Here is a 17,291-nt window from a genome sequence, read left to right as displayed (position 1 = left end):
CCAAAATAAAACACTACATTATATGGCTTGTAAAGATAATTTCAATGTTATGTTAATATATATATACAATAGGTTTATTAAGACATATTTAGAATAAAACAATCATTGATTTACGTGAAATATTTATTCACACGACTACATAATAAAAAACATCAACTTTTTTTGTTGTAACAAAAATATTAACTTTGTTTCTCTAGAAATCATGATGTAATCTCATTATAATTCAAGTATTTTGAATTCATTTTAATGGCAGTTAATATAATTATCTGTTAAAGCATAAAAATTAAGCTTCTTCAGTAAAAATTTGAAATTGAGAATTCAGGCATTTTTCCCATAGGAATATCGCATGTCCCATGCAAATAAATCTGTATCATTTCTTACAGACGCTTAGTAGCTGCTTAATCGTTTATGTACTGACAACGTAAACGTGTTATAAATCAAGCAAACACAAAAAGTACGAATTTTACACAAAAAATACTACTAACACTTTTGCAACGCGGAGCGCCTGGTGGGGCCTGTGAGGCCCAACACTTATTAAACCACGTCTTGTTCGCAGAATATCGCGCGAAGAACTGAAAATTTTGTGGGGATCGCAAGCGCATGAAGAGAACTGAAGCTACTAATAACCTTAAGATCGCTAACGCAAATATTAAAATAGTTATGAACTTTTGAAAATGAGTCGGGCCTCTCAGACCCCACCAGGCACCCCGAGGGTTAAGCCTAACGAAAATTTTTATAGTAATATTCGAGGCTATAGTATCGTTAAAAATTATTTCTTTATTTTGTAAAAACAAAATAAATATATTGAAAAATATAAAAGCATGAAAATTATACTTTAGAAGTAAATCTAGTATCAAAAACGTTCGATTCGGCACGACACAGTCCGACTGAAAATCGTTCGGATAACCGGCGATTCGGATTACCGGGGATGGGAGTAACGACTCTCTACTGTATTTTTAAAAAAAGTTTATTGAATTAGAAGAGTATTCAACACAAAAAATAGGTTTTGAAATACTATAAATAAAGTTACATGCTTAATTTACAATGATTGATACTTTGATTTATTTACATTAGCTTCAAATAAATTTCAAATGTCTTTAAAAAATAATACTCCAGTAACCACCACCTTATAAGTTGCTGAGGGAATTTTTAATTAAGAAAACTAACGTTTTCGATCTATTCCATAGATCATCTTCAGGTTTAAACTGACGAACAAAAATAATTCCATAGAATGGAACACAACATATTTAAATTCAAAAAAAACCGACAACGGAGCAACTAATTAAAATTAGAATTAAAGCGCAAAAAATACACAAATGTAAACTAACAAACACATAACAATCCCAAAGTTATTAGTACACGCTAACATCATTTAACAGATAATAAAATATTAAGGTTCTCCAAATACGAAACACATCGCAAATCATGAGTCATTTGTAAGTCTCTTAATTGCAAACTTCCAAGCTGACGGTAATCCCTCAGCGTCCCTGGCGTTAATGCATCTATTGTCGAGTCAAAGACGGCGGAAAAAATAGAAATGTACAAGAGTAGACTCGACAATAGATTCATTAACGCCAGGGACGCTGAGGGATTACCGTCAGCTTGGAAGTTTGCAATTAAGAGACTTACAAATGACTCATGATTTGCGATGTGTTTCGTATTTGGAGAACCTTAATATTTTATTATCTGTTATATGATGTTAGCGTGTACTAATAACTTTGGGATTGTTATGTGTTTGTTAGTTTACATTTGTGTATTTTTTGCGCTTTAATTCTAATTTTAATTAGTTGCTCCGTTGTCGGTTTTTTTGAATTTAAATATGTCGTGTTCCATTCTATGAAATTATTTTTGTTCGTCAGTTTAAACCTGAAGATGATCTATGGAATAGATCGAAAACGTTACTTTTCTTAATTAAAAATTCCCTCAGCAACTTACAAAGTGGTGGTTACTGGAGTATTATTTTTTCTGAGTACGTTTATGTTTGAAAAATAATGATGATAAAAGGAATTCCATTCATTAAATCAGAAAGTGAAGTTTAATTTTTACTGTTTAAATAAATAAAAACGATATAAAATATACATGTTTGTATTAACTAAATTATATAAAAAGTGATTTTCTAAATAAATTTAAATTTAATATAATAATAATATAAATAATTACTTACAGTTGTATAAATTCCCGATGCTAGCGAAGCAGCTTCACTGGTTTTAAAGCAGCAGCATCGGTGCAGTTGACATTGACACTTCATTTTTAACTTTCTAAAAATACAATATATGTTAAAACTTCTCAATGTTCGATAGCACCTCGCGATGATCTAGAATAAACTGAATTCATTCATTTAAGAAAAGGATGTCGAAAAATATTATCATCGGATATTTTACATATTAAAATTGCGCAAGTTATTTTCGATAGAGTTTCACGAACCCACACAGAAATTGGAGAAGGTAAACCCACGCAAAATTGATTTAGCATTCTCAAGTTCTATGTGGGAAAGTAAGTGTGTGTAGGAAAGTAAGTTTGCGTATATGTTATGGACCAACTGATTAATTAAAACAGTTAATAATACTTTTATAAAATATTCCAGTCTGTAAGTGAAATTTTCACATATTTTATAGTAATTGCCAAAGTAAACTTATTTTAATAATGAATCTAATTATTATATAATGTCTGTTGATCAATAATAAAGAGATTTATGTAATTAATATACCTGTATTTATGCTTGTATTACCCATATGAGTGTTGTTAAAACACTTTATATAATTCTTAATAAAAAAGTTAAGTTATTTTAAAAATCAAGTTTCTCAAAGGAAATGTATTAATAATGTCTATTCAATTTACGGTAATTAATAAATTAATCAATATTTAACAGGCTGTATGGGAGTTTCACTCATTATTCGTAACGACCGGACATTGTAAATAATGACCTAATTTATTAGTCACCTGCCCTTATATTAATATAAATACATACAATAATATTAATAAAGAAATGAAAAAATTGCTTTCGTTATACTACCATAAAAATAGTAATTTCTCATCTATTGTAAAACCTTCGAAATATAGAGTTAATTCGGAAATGCTCTTGATATTAAACATATATTACTTTTATATTAAATGTATATATAGATTGTATACCGTATATATATATATATATATATAATAGTTATATATGTAAGCATTAAAGTTTGAAACATTTTAAATTTCGTGAAGAGATCTGTGATATTAAAAAACTGACATACTGTTCATACTTGTTACATTACTAACATCTGCCATGAAATTTATTACTAATGCTTTTCATCTCGGAAGTAAACAGCGTATAGCAAAAATAAATTACAGTGCGCGCGCATGGTTTAAGCCGTATGGAGGCGCTATTGTACAGGACCAATCCACTTGTTGTGAGGTAGTTAGGAGCTTATTGTGTTTAACTGTTTTCGGTTAGACGAAGGCAGAAAGACTCAAGCCCAAGAAAGATCTTAGCCGTAATATTTACAAATAGATTTAGATGTAACTTCACACGCTAAATCGATCGATATAAAACACTTCACGTATGACTGACCTTTCAGAAGCTAGCAACGATTGTGTAGGCCAGTGTTCCGGAATTTTTTCTACTTGCGGCACACCCATGACTCAACACGGCACATCAAAATATTATTTTTCTCAAAAACGCATGATATGATACTATTAATAGAATTACATATTGCCACTAGCCTATCATCATCATCATCATCATTCTTATTATTATTAAACAGATATCAACACCTGTGAGCAAATTTATTTTACATTTAATTTTTTAGAATAAATAAAAATGCGTGGCTTGTAATAAAGAATAAATAAACACATCCGATTTCATCAGTGCTGCGACAGTGAATAAAATACAAGCATAAGAAACACTGCAACTGTGATAAAATATATAAATGAAACTTGATAATTAATAGAATATATAAAAGTTTACGTCACACCTTTCACCTTGTGACAGCACACCAGTTGCGGAACACGGGCGTAGTATATTTGTTTCCTTTAATACCTACGTCATTAAAAAAAAAAAAAAAACATGTGTGCATTCATTGGTATTTAAAAATGCATTACATTGATTCATCATAATACATTCCGTCGACGAGAGAAAAGGACGTTCACGACTGGTGTCGTTAACGCAGAGATGAAGTTACAGTTCAATGACCTACAGGAAGCTTTCCTGACCCGACGCATATCGAGTAAAAACGTCATCGTGACGTCACTTTTAAAATTCCTTAAATACCACGTAAACAGTACAAAAATAGTCGGCAAGGAAATATAATTATTACATATAAAATTTTAATAACAAGTACAAAGTGTCAGGGCGTCCGCATTAAGGGACAAACGGAGCACTTTCCCTCCCCGGAATCCAGTAAAACATTCCATAAATTATAAACGAAAAGTGAATGAGATACGTATTCATATACCCTCGATCCTGGGATGCTTTGATGCAATACTGTATCTTATCTACTTTATTATCTACTATTCTTATTATCTACTCGCAAAAAAATAATTAAATAAAAATTTATTGATGTAATTATTTGTGTCCAAGCTTCGCACCCTTGGAAACTTTTATAAGGATGCCAATGGTCATGATTGAAAAAATAATAAAAATTTGCAGACAAATTTAATTTTCCCTATTGTGCTTCGCTACTGCATTAACGTCAATTTAGCTCTTTCTCCCTGCATGTGGGCTGTTCTGTGAGCATCGTACTGACGCAAAAAGTCTCCACAGATACTTTTACTGGATACTTTTGTCACTATTGTTCATTTTAGGGCACAATTGGTACAGGCTTATACGCGTGATTAAAGCGTTGTACTAGTACGTAAGCATTGTCTCCGTTAAAAAACCGCGTTTATCACTATCTTTCTAGATGTTGGTAGTTCTGTAATACTAAAACCAAAAGTGAAGTTGAAAAGCATAAAAATAGCGTTAGGTAATTTATGGACGATTCATTAATAAGGGATTGTGCATAAATTCATAAAATTTATTAAGAAATAGTTTTGAAAAATTTGTGTAATCTATTAATATAACAAAAACATAGTGCCAATATTTTGTTATCGTTAGATGCGGTGTCAATGTTCTATTGTTTTCTTGTTTAATAAAACTTTTTTCGAATCCTGCGTCTGAATAAGCCATAGTTGCTACTATTAAATAAATCAGTGATTCTCAACCACTGCGAATATCCATACATAAGTGACGTCAGACAAGTAGTATAATCGGTCCTACCTTCCTAGAGCGCGTTTGGAAATCGTAACCGGTGTTACCGGTAACTGCCGGTAGCTGCCAAGGTGTTTAGCAAATGTGATCTAAATAACCAATTGCATTTAAAAATCATTGTTATGATGTCACCGTTTGTGCTGCCAAACTTTTAAATTATTAAAAGTGTACCGTGACGAAAAAAAGGTCGAGAATCTCTGAAATAAATAAATGTTTTTCGTACTGGGTAGATTATAGTATTGGCAACAGAAGTAAGACACAATTTTACAAGCTCCTTCAAAATCAAGATTTTGGAGTGAAGCTCTTGCGCTGAGAATAATTGACGTGTTTATGTTTATTGAAAATCATTGGTCACATAAACTCTAGATACCGCTCCTAAAAGTACGTCCTACGTGACAGTGTCCAACGACCGCGAGCGGAAAGAGTCTTCGTATGCGCGTCCAACTCGCGAGCGACTTCTGTCCAGAGTAGACGCGTGCTGTTTACAAAATGGCGGCGAAACGACTTCGTCGAATGCTTGCTACGGAAAATATGGCATGCATTAAAACGGTAAATTTGACAGATAATTGTTATCACTAATTAGATACACAACAAATATAAAGAATTTTCATAACATAATAAGTTTTAAAAAAGTTGTAACGTTTTAAAAATAAATTTACAAAATCAGAAATTATTAAATTACGTAAAAGATTAATTAAAGTACATACAACATTTATACACAACTTATTTTTCATTCTGTTTTCATTTATCTACAAAATCAGCCATTTTCTTCTTTGGAAGCACCGCACCGCAGGCGCGTATAGAAGCTGGTGGTCGCTGCACCTAAACGCGATTACTCCGGACACGCACATTTGCTTGAACCTGTTTGTTCGCTCTGCTTGGAAGCGAGTTCACGCTTGCAGTCTCTGGACCCTGCCACTTACGACGAATCCTAAGTGTGAGGCCGGGTTTAACCCGGCCCAAAAACTTTTTTGTTGTTGTTCAAATCCTCTCGTGGAAAATTGAAAAAATGTCGAAATTCAAAAGATGTGCAGCCTTCCGCCGTCGAAAAGCACTTCTTTTCTCTCCGGATCCAAACTCGTAGTCACGGAGATCGAATCATCAGCGATTCACCAACTATCGCGATTGGTGATCGAAGATAACGTGACCTGTAGTATATAAAGGGGGAAAAGGCTGATAACGGGGTCGCTGAAAATCCGCATAAGACGTCCGTCCCGTCGGATCCGTCCGGAGAATCGAGGGCTGAAACCTGAAGTCACCGAAGCCCGCCGACGACGAGCCGCCCCGACCGATCCTCCTGCTTACCTCCACGACCGGAGAACCGAGCCAATTAGTACTTCGATTACCACCGATATATCCCAGCAAGAGGTATGACCCCTAAATTTGTAAACTCTCTCTCTCCCGCGGTTAGGAACTGGACGCGTTATATTTTCTGTATTTTGTTTATCCGTCTGAATAATTCGTTCTTTGTTTTCATCATGGTTCCGTTATTTCGAATATCGCCCTAAACTTATCGACGAACCCACACACTTCCTCCTCTCGACCTGACAAACAATTACCCAATTTCGACAAGTCGGGATATCATAAAAATTTAGCCATCCTTGACATTGGGGTGGGTCTTGCCGACCTGTTCGCCGAAGAAAAAGGAGGTACGACTCCGTCCTATCTCCCGGCGTTCCCACATAAGGGAGGGAAATTCAAATATTACAAATATTAGACAATACATTGCAATTCTGTTTTATAGATTTCCACGTTTTCTGTTTTGGAAGCAAGAATTTTTTATCTTCTATATTTTTATTTATACTATCATTATTATTATTTTTTTAATTTAGATTTACTATTTCATTGTTTCAAACCAGGGTTTCTCATTTCCGGGTCTTTTGCTTGTACTGGGATTCCAAATAAAAGTGAACTGTTTCCCGGGCCTGGAAATCCCAGGATAAAATTAATTATTGTATTTTTAAGATATACAAAATATCTTGAAATCAAATAATATAATTATTTTTCATTTTTTAAAATAATTTAATACGTTCTGCAACCTTCAAAATCATATTAATAATTCTGTGTAAGATACATATTAAAAATTACCTTTGAATTACGTAGAAATTTCCACAAATACAAAGAAATTTTTAAAGTTTGCTGGAAACTGCAACTGTTTTTGAAATTTAAATATTTGTATTTGATTCTCTGGTACGGAACTGTTCCATTCGTCGGTTTATTTAACCTGATGATGGCCTATGGAATAGGTCGAAAACGTTTGTTTTAAATTAAACTTTCTCGGCAACGATAAAGGTGTTAGATTATTATTTAACAACAAAATGCTTTGAATTGAGTTAAAAATTTAAAAAAAAAAAAAAAAAAAATATGAACTTAGATCAAACTTCTAACTTAAAAGGTAATTTTCGTTTTTAAATAAAACATAATACAAAATATTACTGTAAATTTTTATAATAAGATTTTAAAAAGCAAAAATGGTCAATACTCCGATCACTCTATCTGGTTCTTATATAACTAATGAAAAGTCTTGCTACCAGGAATGCCCTTTTCGATTCAATTGATGTGGGTGGAATCGTCTTTAATGCATTTAAGAGAAGACGGATGTTATGTGTTTTTTCACCTGTAGCCTGGAAGATTTCTAGTTCGTTTTTGAGATTGTAGTACTTCTTTTGCTCTCTAGTATTCTTGATTTGTCTACCTCGGCTGCTTTAATAGAAACATTAAGCTTATGTCCCAATAATCCGGCAGTTCGTTTGCTTTAGTAATCAGGTTTATGAAGAAAAACTTCATACTTGCAGACTTCGTACTCGTTTGTATCCTGGCCCAATTTGCACAACCTGGCGTTACGCAGTTATTGAAGCTACCAAGCATGGTTGAAAATTAAGACAGCATAAGCACAATTATTCCAGATATTACAGGTTCTGACAAGTAAAGAATTTTCAGAGTCCTGCTACAAATAAGCTATATATTGATTATTGACCATTTGTGACATGCCATAACGAGTAAAAATTTAAAAACTAATAAGTAGGTTTAAAATTAATAAATACATTTGTATTCTGACAGTTTATGAGTTAATTATACTTTCTATTTGCAAAATTTCCTCAAAGTTAACACAAAATAAGATAAAAGTGAATTTTTAAGAAATTTGCGGGATTTCCTGGGTTAAGAAAACAACCGGGATACCAGGATCCAGTTTGAGAAACCCTATTTCAAACTATTCTATCAACATCTTGTTATTATTATTAAGAAATAAATAAAACTGATAAACAATAAAATCGAATATTTATCAAAAAAGACTTCGTTCCTCGAAGTCGAATTGAGTCAAAGTATTTTTTACTTGTTTTTAAAACTGAGAATAATCTTTATTTTTAGTATTTTATTAAGTATACCGATCCCATTGTTTTAATTATTAAAACGAATATTTATCGTTTATTAACAAAAATACGATAAATTAGATTTTAAGTAGCCTATAACTTATTTTACATTCAAATCACGTTATTAACGCAATTTCCCTGGGAAAAATAGAATCTTCTACTTCGTAACTACTATGACGACTTCTTTGGGCTTTTTTAAAAATTTTTTCCGACCTTGGAGCTGATAAGGGTTGTTTTTTAGTTCATTATGAGTATCGTTAGGCCTATAATGTGGCGGCCGGGTGGTTTGGGACATATCCGGATGAACCAACCCCCAAAAATTCTTCAGGTTACCTTCATACGGCTTAAAGAACTAGACAAAGCATTTCGTCCGCCCGTCTGTCCTTACTTAATCTCGAGAACGGAGTTAGATAGTTGAAAGACGAGACCACAGGAGACCCCGTTTACTATATGTTAGGCTCAAAGACCGAAATCGCTCATTGCGCCTGAAATATATATACGAACTTCCGATGCAAACAGTAAGTCACGTAATTTCAATTCAAACATTTTCCCCTGTAAGGTGTTAGATGTCTCGCACGACTCTTTTGTTAAAGGAAAAGTATGACCTAAAAATGCAAGCCACTATTAATTTCAGGTAGAGAGCATATATTTCAAGTTAAATAAACTAAAAATATGACTAAAAATTGCAGCCCGGCATCGTGACATCGTCACGATGCCGGGCTGCAACATAGGTCTGCAGTGGAGAAACTGTTTGACATTTTTCTATGTGATCCTTGTACACTTTTTTATGCTGAATGTTACTAGTTTTTCTCTATCACGTAAGAGTTTTCTACATATCCATTTTTACTGGATAAATTGAATGCTTTCTTCACATATTTCGCGCCCATATCACTGACACATTTCAGTAGTCGTAATTTATTTATGTTGTTAAAAAATATACCTACATTTTTAAAACAAAGAAATTGATTTAGAGTTCTTGATTTAACCATAATATACACGTAATCAAACACGCTGCATCAGATGTGCAGGAATCGACAGATTTTGGGTCTCCCAAAAGATGCAGCTGAGTCACTAGGATTCCGACTGAAATACAAAAACTTATTGGACATTAACATCACGTTCTCCTGATACAGGAATAGAGAAAAGGAGTATATGGAATATTTCGCGAAAGACGGTTCACTGGTTTATTACAAAGGTATAGGCGGCTTAGTGCAGAAATTTGGAATAGAGGACAAAGCAGAAGCCTGGAGATTATTCATAAACTCATCTAAGAGAAGTTTCAAAGGTATGCTTCTGTACAGAGGCAATAAATATGCATCAATACTTGTAGCATTTTTAAGAATACATAATATTATTTTTATAAATATTCATGTGTGGCTGTTTGTGTGTGCTTGCATATAATCATATACATACAGTGACTTAAAAAATGTTCACATAATTTTTTGAAACTGACTATTGCATCAACATATAAAAATATTCACAGAAAAAAACTATAAAATATTTTATATTAAAAAAGAAATTTACAGAATTTTACACAATGTTACTGTAAAGTTACAAATTCATATCTTTTCCATTTCTTCTGCAGTTCCCCGAGGCACTTCCAACGATCGATAATATGTTATAACCTCAAGGAAACAAACAATCTGAAAATTATATATAAAATATCAAATATTCATGTTTATATTATTAAATTAATAAAATTAGTACAATTATTTGTGAATAACTTTTATGTAAAAATGTAAAAATATATCATATGTTATGTGCATTGAAGCAACTTACATGTAATCCTAGCATAGCCAGACATAGAGCTGCACTAAGTGCACAACAAACAAGGATCTGCAATATATATTGTAGTAAAATTATCTATTCAGAAATTTACAATTTTATATTTAATCCTAGAAATAATAAAATAAATTTTCCATTAATAAGAAAAGGACTTCCTAGACAGTTCCCATTTTAAATACAAATATTAGGGGGGATGGACCTCTCCGGTACTTCAACAACCTAAAGATCCACGGGGATAATTGCAATCACTTCAACTAAGTTCAGCAACCGTCACACAATACAGAATCCCAAGCGGATAGCCCTCTCATACTCAGTTGAAGCCAATCAGTGGCCAAGCGGTTTTGATCCTTGAACAGCCCTTCTTGGCGAGGCGCGAAACCACTCCCGGAGTGGTTTCGCGCCTCGCCAAGAAGGGCTGGCCACATGGAGTTTTCCGAGTAAACGCCTGAATAGGGACCAGTTACCCTTAAAAGACGTCCCGGAAGGCATTCCCATTAGGCAGATCGCCCAAGCGTTGCGTTGCCGTAACTTCACTGAACAAATAAACATCATCAATTGAAGTCTCAGGACTGACAGCGCTAGCGGAAAATCCAGGCAATCGTAGCCCGGACTCGATTCCAGGTCCCTCCGAATGGCAAGATCCCGATCCAAACCCAAACTTCCCCGCTTCGGAGGGATATCGAGTTTGGATCGGGAGCTTCAGGAATATTTCTTTGGTGGTCTGATCCGGATATATCAGACAACGGCTGTTATCAGTCGACCATTTCCATTTTGGGCCTATCAAACCCATATAGAGACCATTTTTCTGTCCCGATGATCGTAGAAAAAACATTATGTTAGTATCCACTAAACAGAAAATGTTAAAAGCCAAACATAAAAGTAAGTTGAAGCATCTTTTGCTTCAGTCATCAATACCGAATTTAATTTACTAGTCATTACATTTTAAAATTTTAATTTTTAAAATAATAATTTTTATAAGTTTATTTGAGTATTAAAAAAGAATATTAACTTTTTTGTCACTTTTCTATTAAATAATAAATAAAAGACGTTTTTGAAATTCAAAGTAAATCTTATACATAACGATTAAGAATTTAAAAAATTCTTACCGCAATATCTCTAGACAACACTCCCAATACCAAAAAGCCGATAATTCCGGAAAATTGAGAGATCATTAAAATCATCGAACCAAATCATCCATGGTATTAAGGCAAAACGCTTTTTCTAGAAAATTATTACAATATTTTAAAGTTTATTATTTTTACATTATTTTGAAATATTCGACTTACCTTAATCACGGCGTACACCAGAAGCAAACTGAATAGAAGGAGTATTAAACTGAATGTTAAAGATGAAGCGTACACCGCAATAACTGAAATCATAACATTTATCTACTTCATTTACAAGAGATTAAAATTTTCGATAACTGTTAAAATGAAGAAAGTAAACTATATTATAAATAGCAATATATTTTATTTAAAAATACTTACAAAAAGTTTTTGAACTCGGTAACCATTTGTAGGTAGCCCAAAGGGATATGAAAAGAATTAAACCGGATACAGACACAACCTATAAACACATATGCATACAGTACTTCATATATATATATACAAGAAATAAATAAATATATATAACGGCAAGAGAAATAAAAAAAAAACAAATGATTCACCCCAGATTTTTAGATTTTTGGATTCTGGGTACCAAATTAAGCTGCAGCTAAATTAAGTTTTTTTGTTGTCATTTTATATAATCAAAAATATAAAGTTTTTTAAAATAAAATATCATAACAGATGGCAACATACACGCAGTTTTAAATGTTGCCGGGAAAGGTAACTAACTTGTTGCTGGATTTTTATAGTATTTTTCTAGCCACAACAAAGATATGGACAAAGTTTATTTTTTAAAAGGCAAAACGTATAGCGAATTGAATTAATGATTTTCCACGAATAGAAAGGGGAGGAATAAAATTCCTTAGTTTGTTAACAGTACGTTATACAAGAACATTTGCTATCCAAAACTGTATCTTGTAACCCTTCCTGTTTCCTATATTAAATTCGTAATTAAATCACATGGTACATCAAAGTTTTAATGGATAGTACTGTACAAGTCCGCATTTTGTTTTGTAAAATTAAAGTAAACGTAATTTATTAAAAAATTTATTTCATGTCTTATTAAAAGACAGGAAAATCGAGAGTCACGGCAGTGACTTTGCGCCTAGTGAAAAAGTCACTGACTGAGTATATATGTAGGAGTCAGTTACTGATTTTTCGAGGTCAATTTCTCCACTCCCAAAAACATAGTAAATCTGAATATCTCATTTGAAATTAGAATTGTTTTTTTAAGTAGTGTGCAAAAATTTCAGATTTTTGTATAAAGGGATTGCCGAAATATAAGCAGTTGAAAAATGAAAAAATCGTAAAAAAGCTGTGTTTCCTTCTCTTTTTCATCCGGTACTGCAGACACTCCAAGGGGGAAAACTACCGGGTCTAAGGGTCAAGTTATAAACTCCGTGAAGTAAGCGTATCTGTACCATATCCGTAGCTGTAAGCGTATCCGTATAGCGTGGGTATAAACTCCGTACCGTATTCCGTAAGAAAAGTTTGGATCGATCAAACTTTTACGGTAGAGATACGGAAGGGTTACGGTACGGAGAATTGACCAACTGCGCATGCGCTAGGTCGCCGTCAGTCGATATACAACCGACGAAACTTTGACAAATTGGGTAAAAGACGTAACTTTTGCCCGACCAGGGCCGGATTTTAGGCGATTGGAGCGATTGGTACCAATCGGGTCCCGCGCTTGAAGGGGCCCCGCATCACGTCAAAATTTATATATTTAAAAATAGTACATGTTACAAAAATAAATATATAGGTATATTATTATTAAAAATAAAACAACATATTTCAATATGTAAATTAACAGTTAATTAATTTTGTTATTTAAAGTTTGAGGGGCCCCGCAAAAAAAAATTCAATCGGGCCTCGCACCTATTGGATCCGGCGCTGTGCCCGACAATGCTGCTTCTGAATAATATTAAGTTTTAAGATAAGAATTACTTTGGTAATAAAAACATAGAAAAATAATAAAATGAATAAATAATTATAGTGTTAGATCTGGCAGTAACTACCGATGATTTTGCGCATGCTCACGATGGACTGCTTTGTAAATCGTAAAAAAGTTTGTTCCTTTACGGATACGGAAAAGGTCTTCCGTAGTTTATAACTATTGCTATAGATATCCAGTGTAGCAAACATTTACGAATACGAATACGGTTACGTTACGGAGTTTATAACTAGACCCTAAAATGCGCAAATTTTAAACTTAAGCTTTTACTGTTATCAGTGAAGTTCTGGCGAAACTTTCGGGTCGATAGGTCAAAGTTTACGGGGATTCTCCTTTTATCGCTTAATTTTACACTTGTCAGAAAAAATGGAATGGAAACGAATGACTTTATTCAAAATGTTATCCACAATAACAAAAGCTCAAATTTATGCACATTAACATGAGAAATTTCACAAGAGCATATATTAAAATCAATGCAAATTTTCTTAAAGAAATGTTTTTAAACTTAATACGATTAAAAATGTATTACTATTACATGTTATAGTACTAATTCTTTTATTACTAAGCTATTTATTTTATCTTAGGAGTAATATAAACGATTTTATCCCGTAGTTCATAATTAGACGTAAATATTTCCTGATATCCAAAATCGATTATAATAAAGACTATTTTTTGAAAAGTTTATTGAATTAGAAGCGTATTCAACACAAAAAAATAAGTTTTGAAATATAAACAAAGTTACATGCTTAATTTACAATGATTGATACTTTGATTTATTTACATTAGCTTCAAATAAATTTCAAATGTCCTTAAAAAATAATGATGATAAAAGGAATTCCATTCATTAAATCAGAAAGTAAAGTTTAATTTTTACTGTTTACATAAATAAAAACGATATAAAATATACATGTTCATATTAACTAAAATATATAAAAAGCGATTTTCTAAATAAATTTAAATGTAATATAATAATAATTTAAATAATTACTTACAATTGTATAAATTCCCGATGCTAGCGAAGCAGCTTTACTGGTTTTAAAGCAGCAGCATCGGTGCAGTTGACATTGACACTTCATTTTTAACTTTTCTAAAAATACAATATATGTTAAAACTTCTCAATGTTCGATAACACCTCCCGACGATCTAGAATAAACTGAATTCATTCATTTAAGAAAAGGATGTTAAAAAATATCATCATCGGATATTCTACGTATTAAAATTGCGCAAGTTATTTTCGATAAAGTTTCACGAATCCACACAGAAATTGAAGGTAAAACCCACGCAAAATTGATTTAGCATTCTCAAGTTCTATGTGGATTCGTGTAGTAAAGTATGTTTGTGTATATGTTATGGACCAACTGATTAATATGGACATCATCCACAATGGCCGCGCATTATAAATAATGACAAACAAAATCGGGCACTGTGATAAATTTCACGTTCTTTAGCATAAGTTATCACATTAATAAGGCAATATGAATGAAGTATTCATATTGACTTGTTGGAAAAAGTGGTGATAATAATATCTTGAGGAGTGATCATCTGGCAAAATTGATTTAATTAAAACAATTAATAATACTTTTATAAAATATTCCAGTTTGTAAGTGAAATTTTCACATATTTTATAGTAATTGCCAAAGTAGACTTATTTTAATAATGAATCTAATTATTATATAATGTCTGTTAATCAATATTAAAGTGTTTTATGTAATTAATATACCTGTATTAAAGCTTGTATTATCCATATACAGGTATACCTCGGGTTACGTCGTTTCGTGTTACGACGTTCTCGATTATACGTCGTTTGTCAAAAAATTTATGAAAAAATAACAATCATGTTTAAGTCATTTTATTCGACTTTACGTCTGTTCGTCACAAATATTGAAGTCGTAGTATCACTAGAAAAGCGTTAGAAGCATATAAATTCATGTTACTATACAATAAATAAGAATAAAAGCATATAAAATCATATTAAAGTACTGTACGTACATTTACAGTAAATGTTTATACTGTGCATCATAAATCCTACAGAACGAAATATGAAAACGTCTGTGATTCTGTGTTGTCGTCTTATTTAGCGCTCTTTATTGGTAAATTTAACGTAACTTAGTTTATTTTTTACTATCGCAAAATAATTTTAATAACTGTATTTGTTATTTAACCATACAAAATCATCTTATTTTATTATGTCTTAGAGCAAACTACATTAACGAATAGAGTCTGCGAGGTACTGTAAACGTCGCCAAATTGTAAACATATACATTTACAAGTATGTTCGTACTGTACGTGTATTCGGAAATTTAGATAAATTTTAGTGTTTAATATAGTACAGAAAAAAAGTAATGTTTGTAAGCTTAAAATAGATTCTTATTAACCATATATTATTAAAAATGCATTTATAAATAAAATACAGAACTGGGAATGGTTATTTGTGGTTTAGCCTAGTGACAAGTAAATTCAACTTAAGTCGAAAAACGACTTAAGTCGCCTCTCCTGGAACCAATTACCGACTAAGGTGAGTTATACCTGTAATATGAGTGTTGTTAAAATACTTTGTATAATAAAAAAGTTAAGTTTTTTAAAAAATCAAGTTTCTCAAGGTTTTCTCAAGTTTCTCATATTCATAATGTCTATTTAATTTACGGTGATTAATAAATTAATCAATATTTAACAGACTGTATGGGAGTTTCATTCATTATCCGTAACGACCGGACATTGTAAATGATGACCTAACTTATTAGTCACCTGCCCTTATATTAATATACATACATACATATTTATAACGAAATGAAAAAACTACTTTCGTTATACTGTACTAACATAAAAATAGAAATTTCTTATGTACTGTAATAGCTTCGAAAATGGTCTTAATATTAAACATATGTTATGATACTTTTATACTAGTTAAGTAATGCTGTATCAGCGTGTAGTCGGAACGAAGCATCGCACCTTTATTTTCTAGATTATGAGGAGAAAAAGAAATAAAGAATCATTCGTTCTCAACAATATATTTGATTTCTATTGGATCATTTAAAGGTACAAATATAAGATCAGAATAAGACATTAATTAATTGCTATGCCAACGTCTCACGAAATTCTATCACTATGGGCCTTGGACTTACAGGTTGACTCGTAGCGATTTTTATTGTAACTCTTTAAAAATACTGAGTCAGTTATTTTTTTCACTCGACTCAATGTAACATAGATGAGACCGATAGCTGTCTCTTTTTTTCCCTATATCTATTTTGATTTTTGGAAGAGTTAATCCCTGTGATTAATATATAGTCATCGAGTATGCTAAGGTAAGGGAAAACTGTCTACGAGATCGCAATATACTGCCATCGTTCGACGAGCGTGTTATGGGGATTATTGGAAACAGATTATCATAGATGAAAGGTCCCCGATAGCTATCGAATTCCACTAAAATGAACAGAGGAAGAGCTGGAAAGCGAGCATTAGGAGCATATATAATGTAGCGTATAATTCCTAGTGAACCATTGACGAGACCTCCTTGCACTCGTAAGTTGACTCTCAGCATGATTCTGGCATTAACTGAGAGATTGAAATACTTGGAAAGACCAAGAGCTGAGTCATCTTTGGACGAAGGCAGGGCAATATCTGGAGTGTTTTCAGATGCTATATAAGCACGAGGGCATCCAGTTGACTGCAAGTAGTCTTCGTTGCTTTGTTTAACTTGTTCGTTTGTTGGATATAGCTCTACTGCCGTTTGGAACTGATCAAGTTTATCTCTGGATAAATAATTCGATATCTTATCGTCAGAAAATTCAGATCTGTATCAGAGAAATCACCCGAAGCTAGATGTTGTAAGACATCTTGTGAAGACA

The 17,291-nt window shown here is 32.4% G+C and overlaps 1 protein-coding gene across 4 annotated transcripts in view; it reads right to left on the bottom strand.

The window, feature by feature from the left end:
* LOC136972398 (uncharacterized) overlaps window positions 1-15,231 on the bottom strand; it is a 29,846-nt gene extending 14,615 nt beyond the window's left edge. Inside the window, exons 1-4 of one of the 4 annotated variants that reach the window (XM_067266985.1) lie at window positions 15,167-15,231; window positions 14,439-14,533; window positions 11,874-11,952; window positions 11,673-11,755 (exon numbers count right to left, since the gene is read on the bottom strand). In XM_067266985.1, coding sequence (XP_067123086.1) covers window positions 11,673-11,755; window positions 11,874-11,952; window positions 14,439-14,533; window positions 15,167-15,191 — 282 coding nt within the window. In that variant the 5' untranslated portion in view covers window positions 15,192-15,231. Of the gene's footprint in view, window positions 1-2,164; window positions 2,325-3,245; window positions 3,348-11,672; window positions 11,756-11,873; window positions 11,953-14,438; window positions 14,534-15,166 lie in introns of those variants that run through there. The other 3 variants (XM_067266987.1, XM_067266986.1, XM_067266988.1) reach the window with 3 other exon arrangements.
* Window positions 15,232-17,291: the final 2,060 nt, after the last annotated feature.

Source organism: Centruroides vittatus, unplaced genomic scaffold (genome assembly GCF_030686945.1).
Source record: "Centruroides vittatus isolate TY-2023 unplaced genomic scaffold, ASM3068694v2 contig_290, whole genome shotgun sequence".
Taxonomy (NCBI): Eukaryota; Metazoa; Arthropoda; class Arachnida; order Scorpiones; family Buthidae; genus Centruroides; species Centruroides vittatus.
Note: the sequence above shows the minus strand (reverse complement) of the source record. Positions and strands in the feature narration are given on the sequence as shown.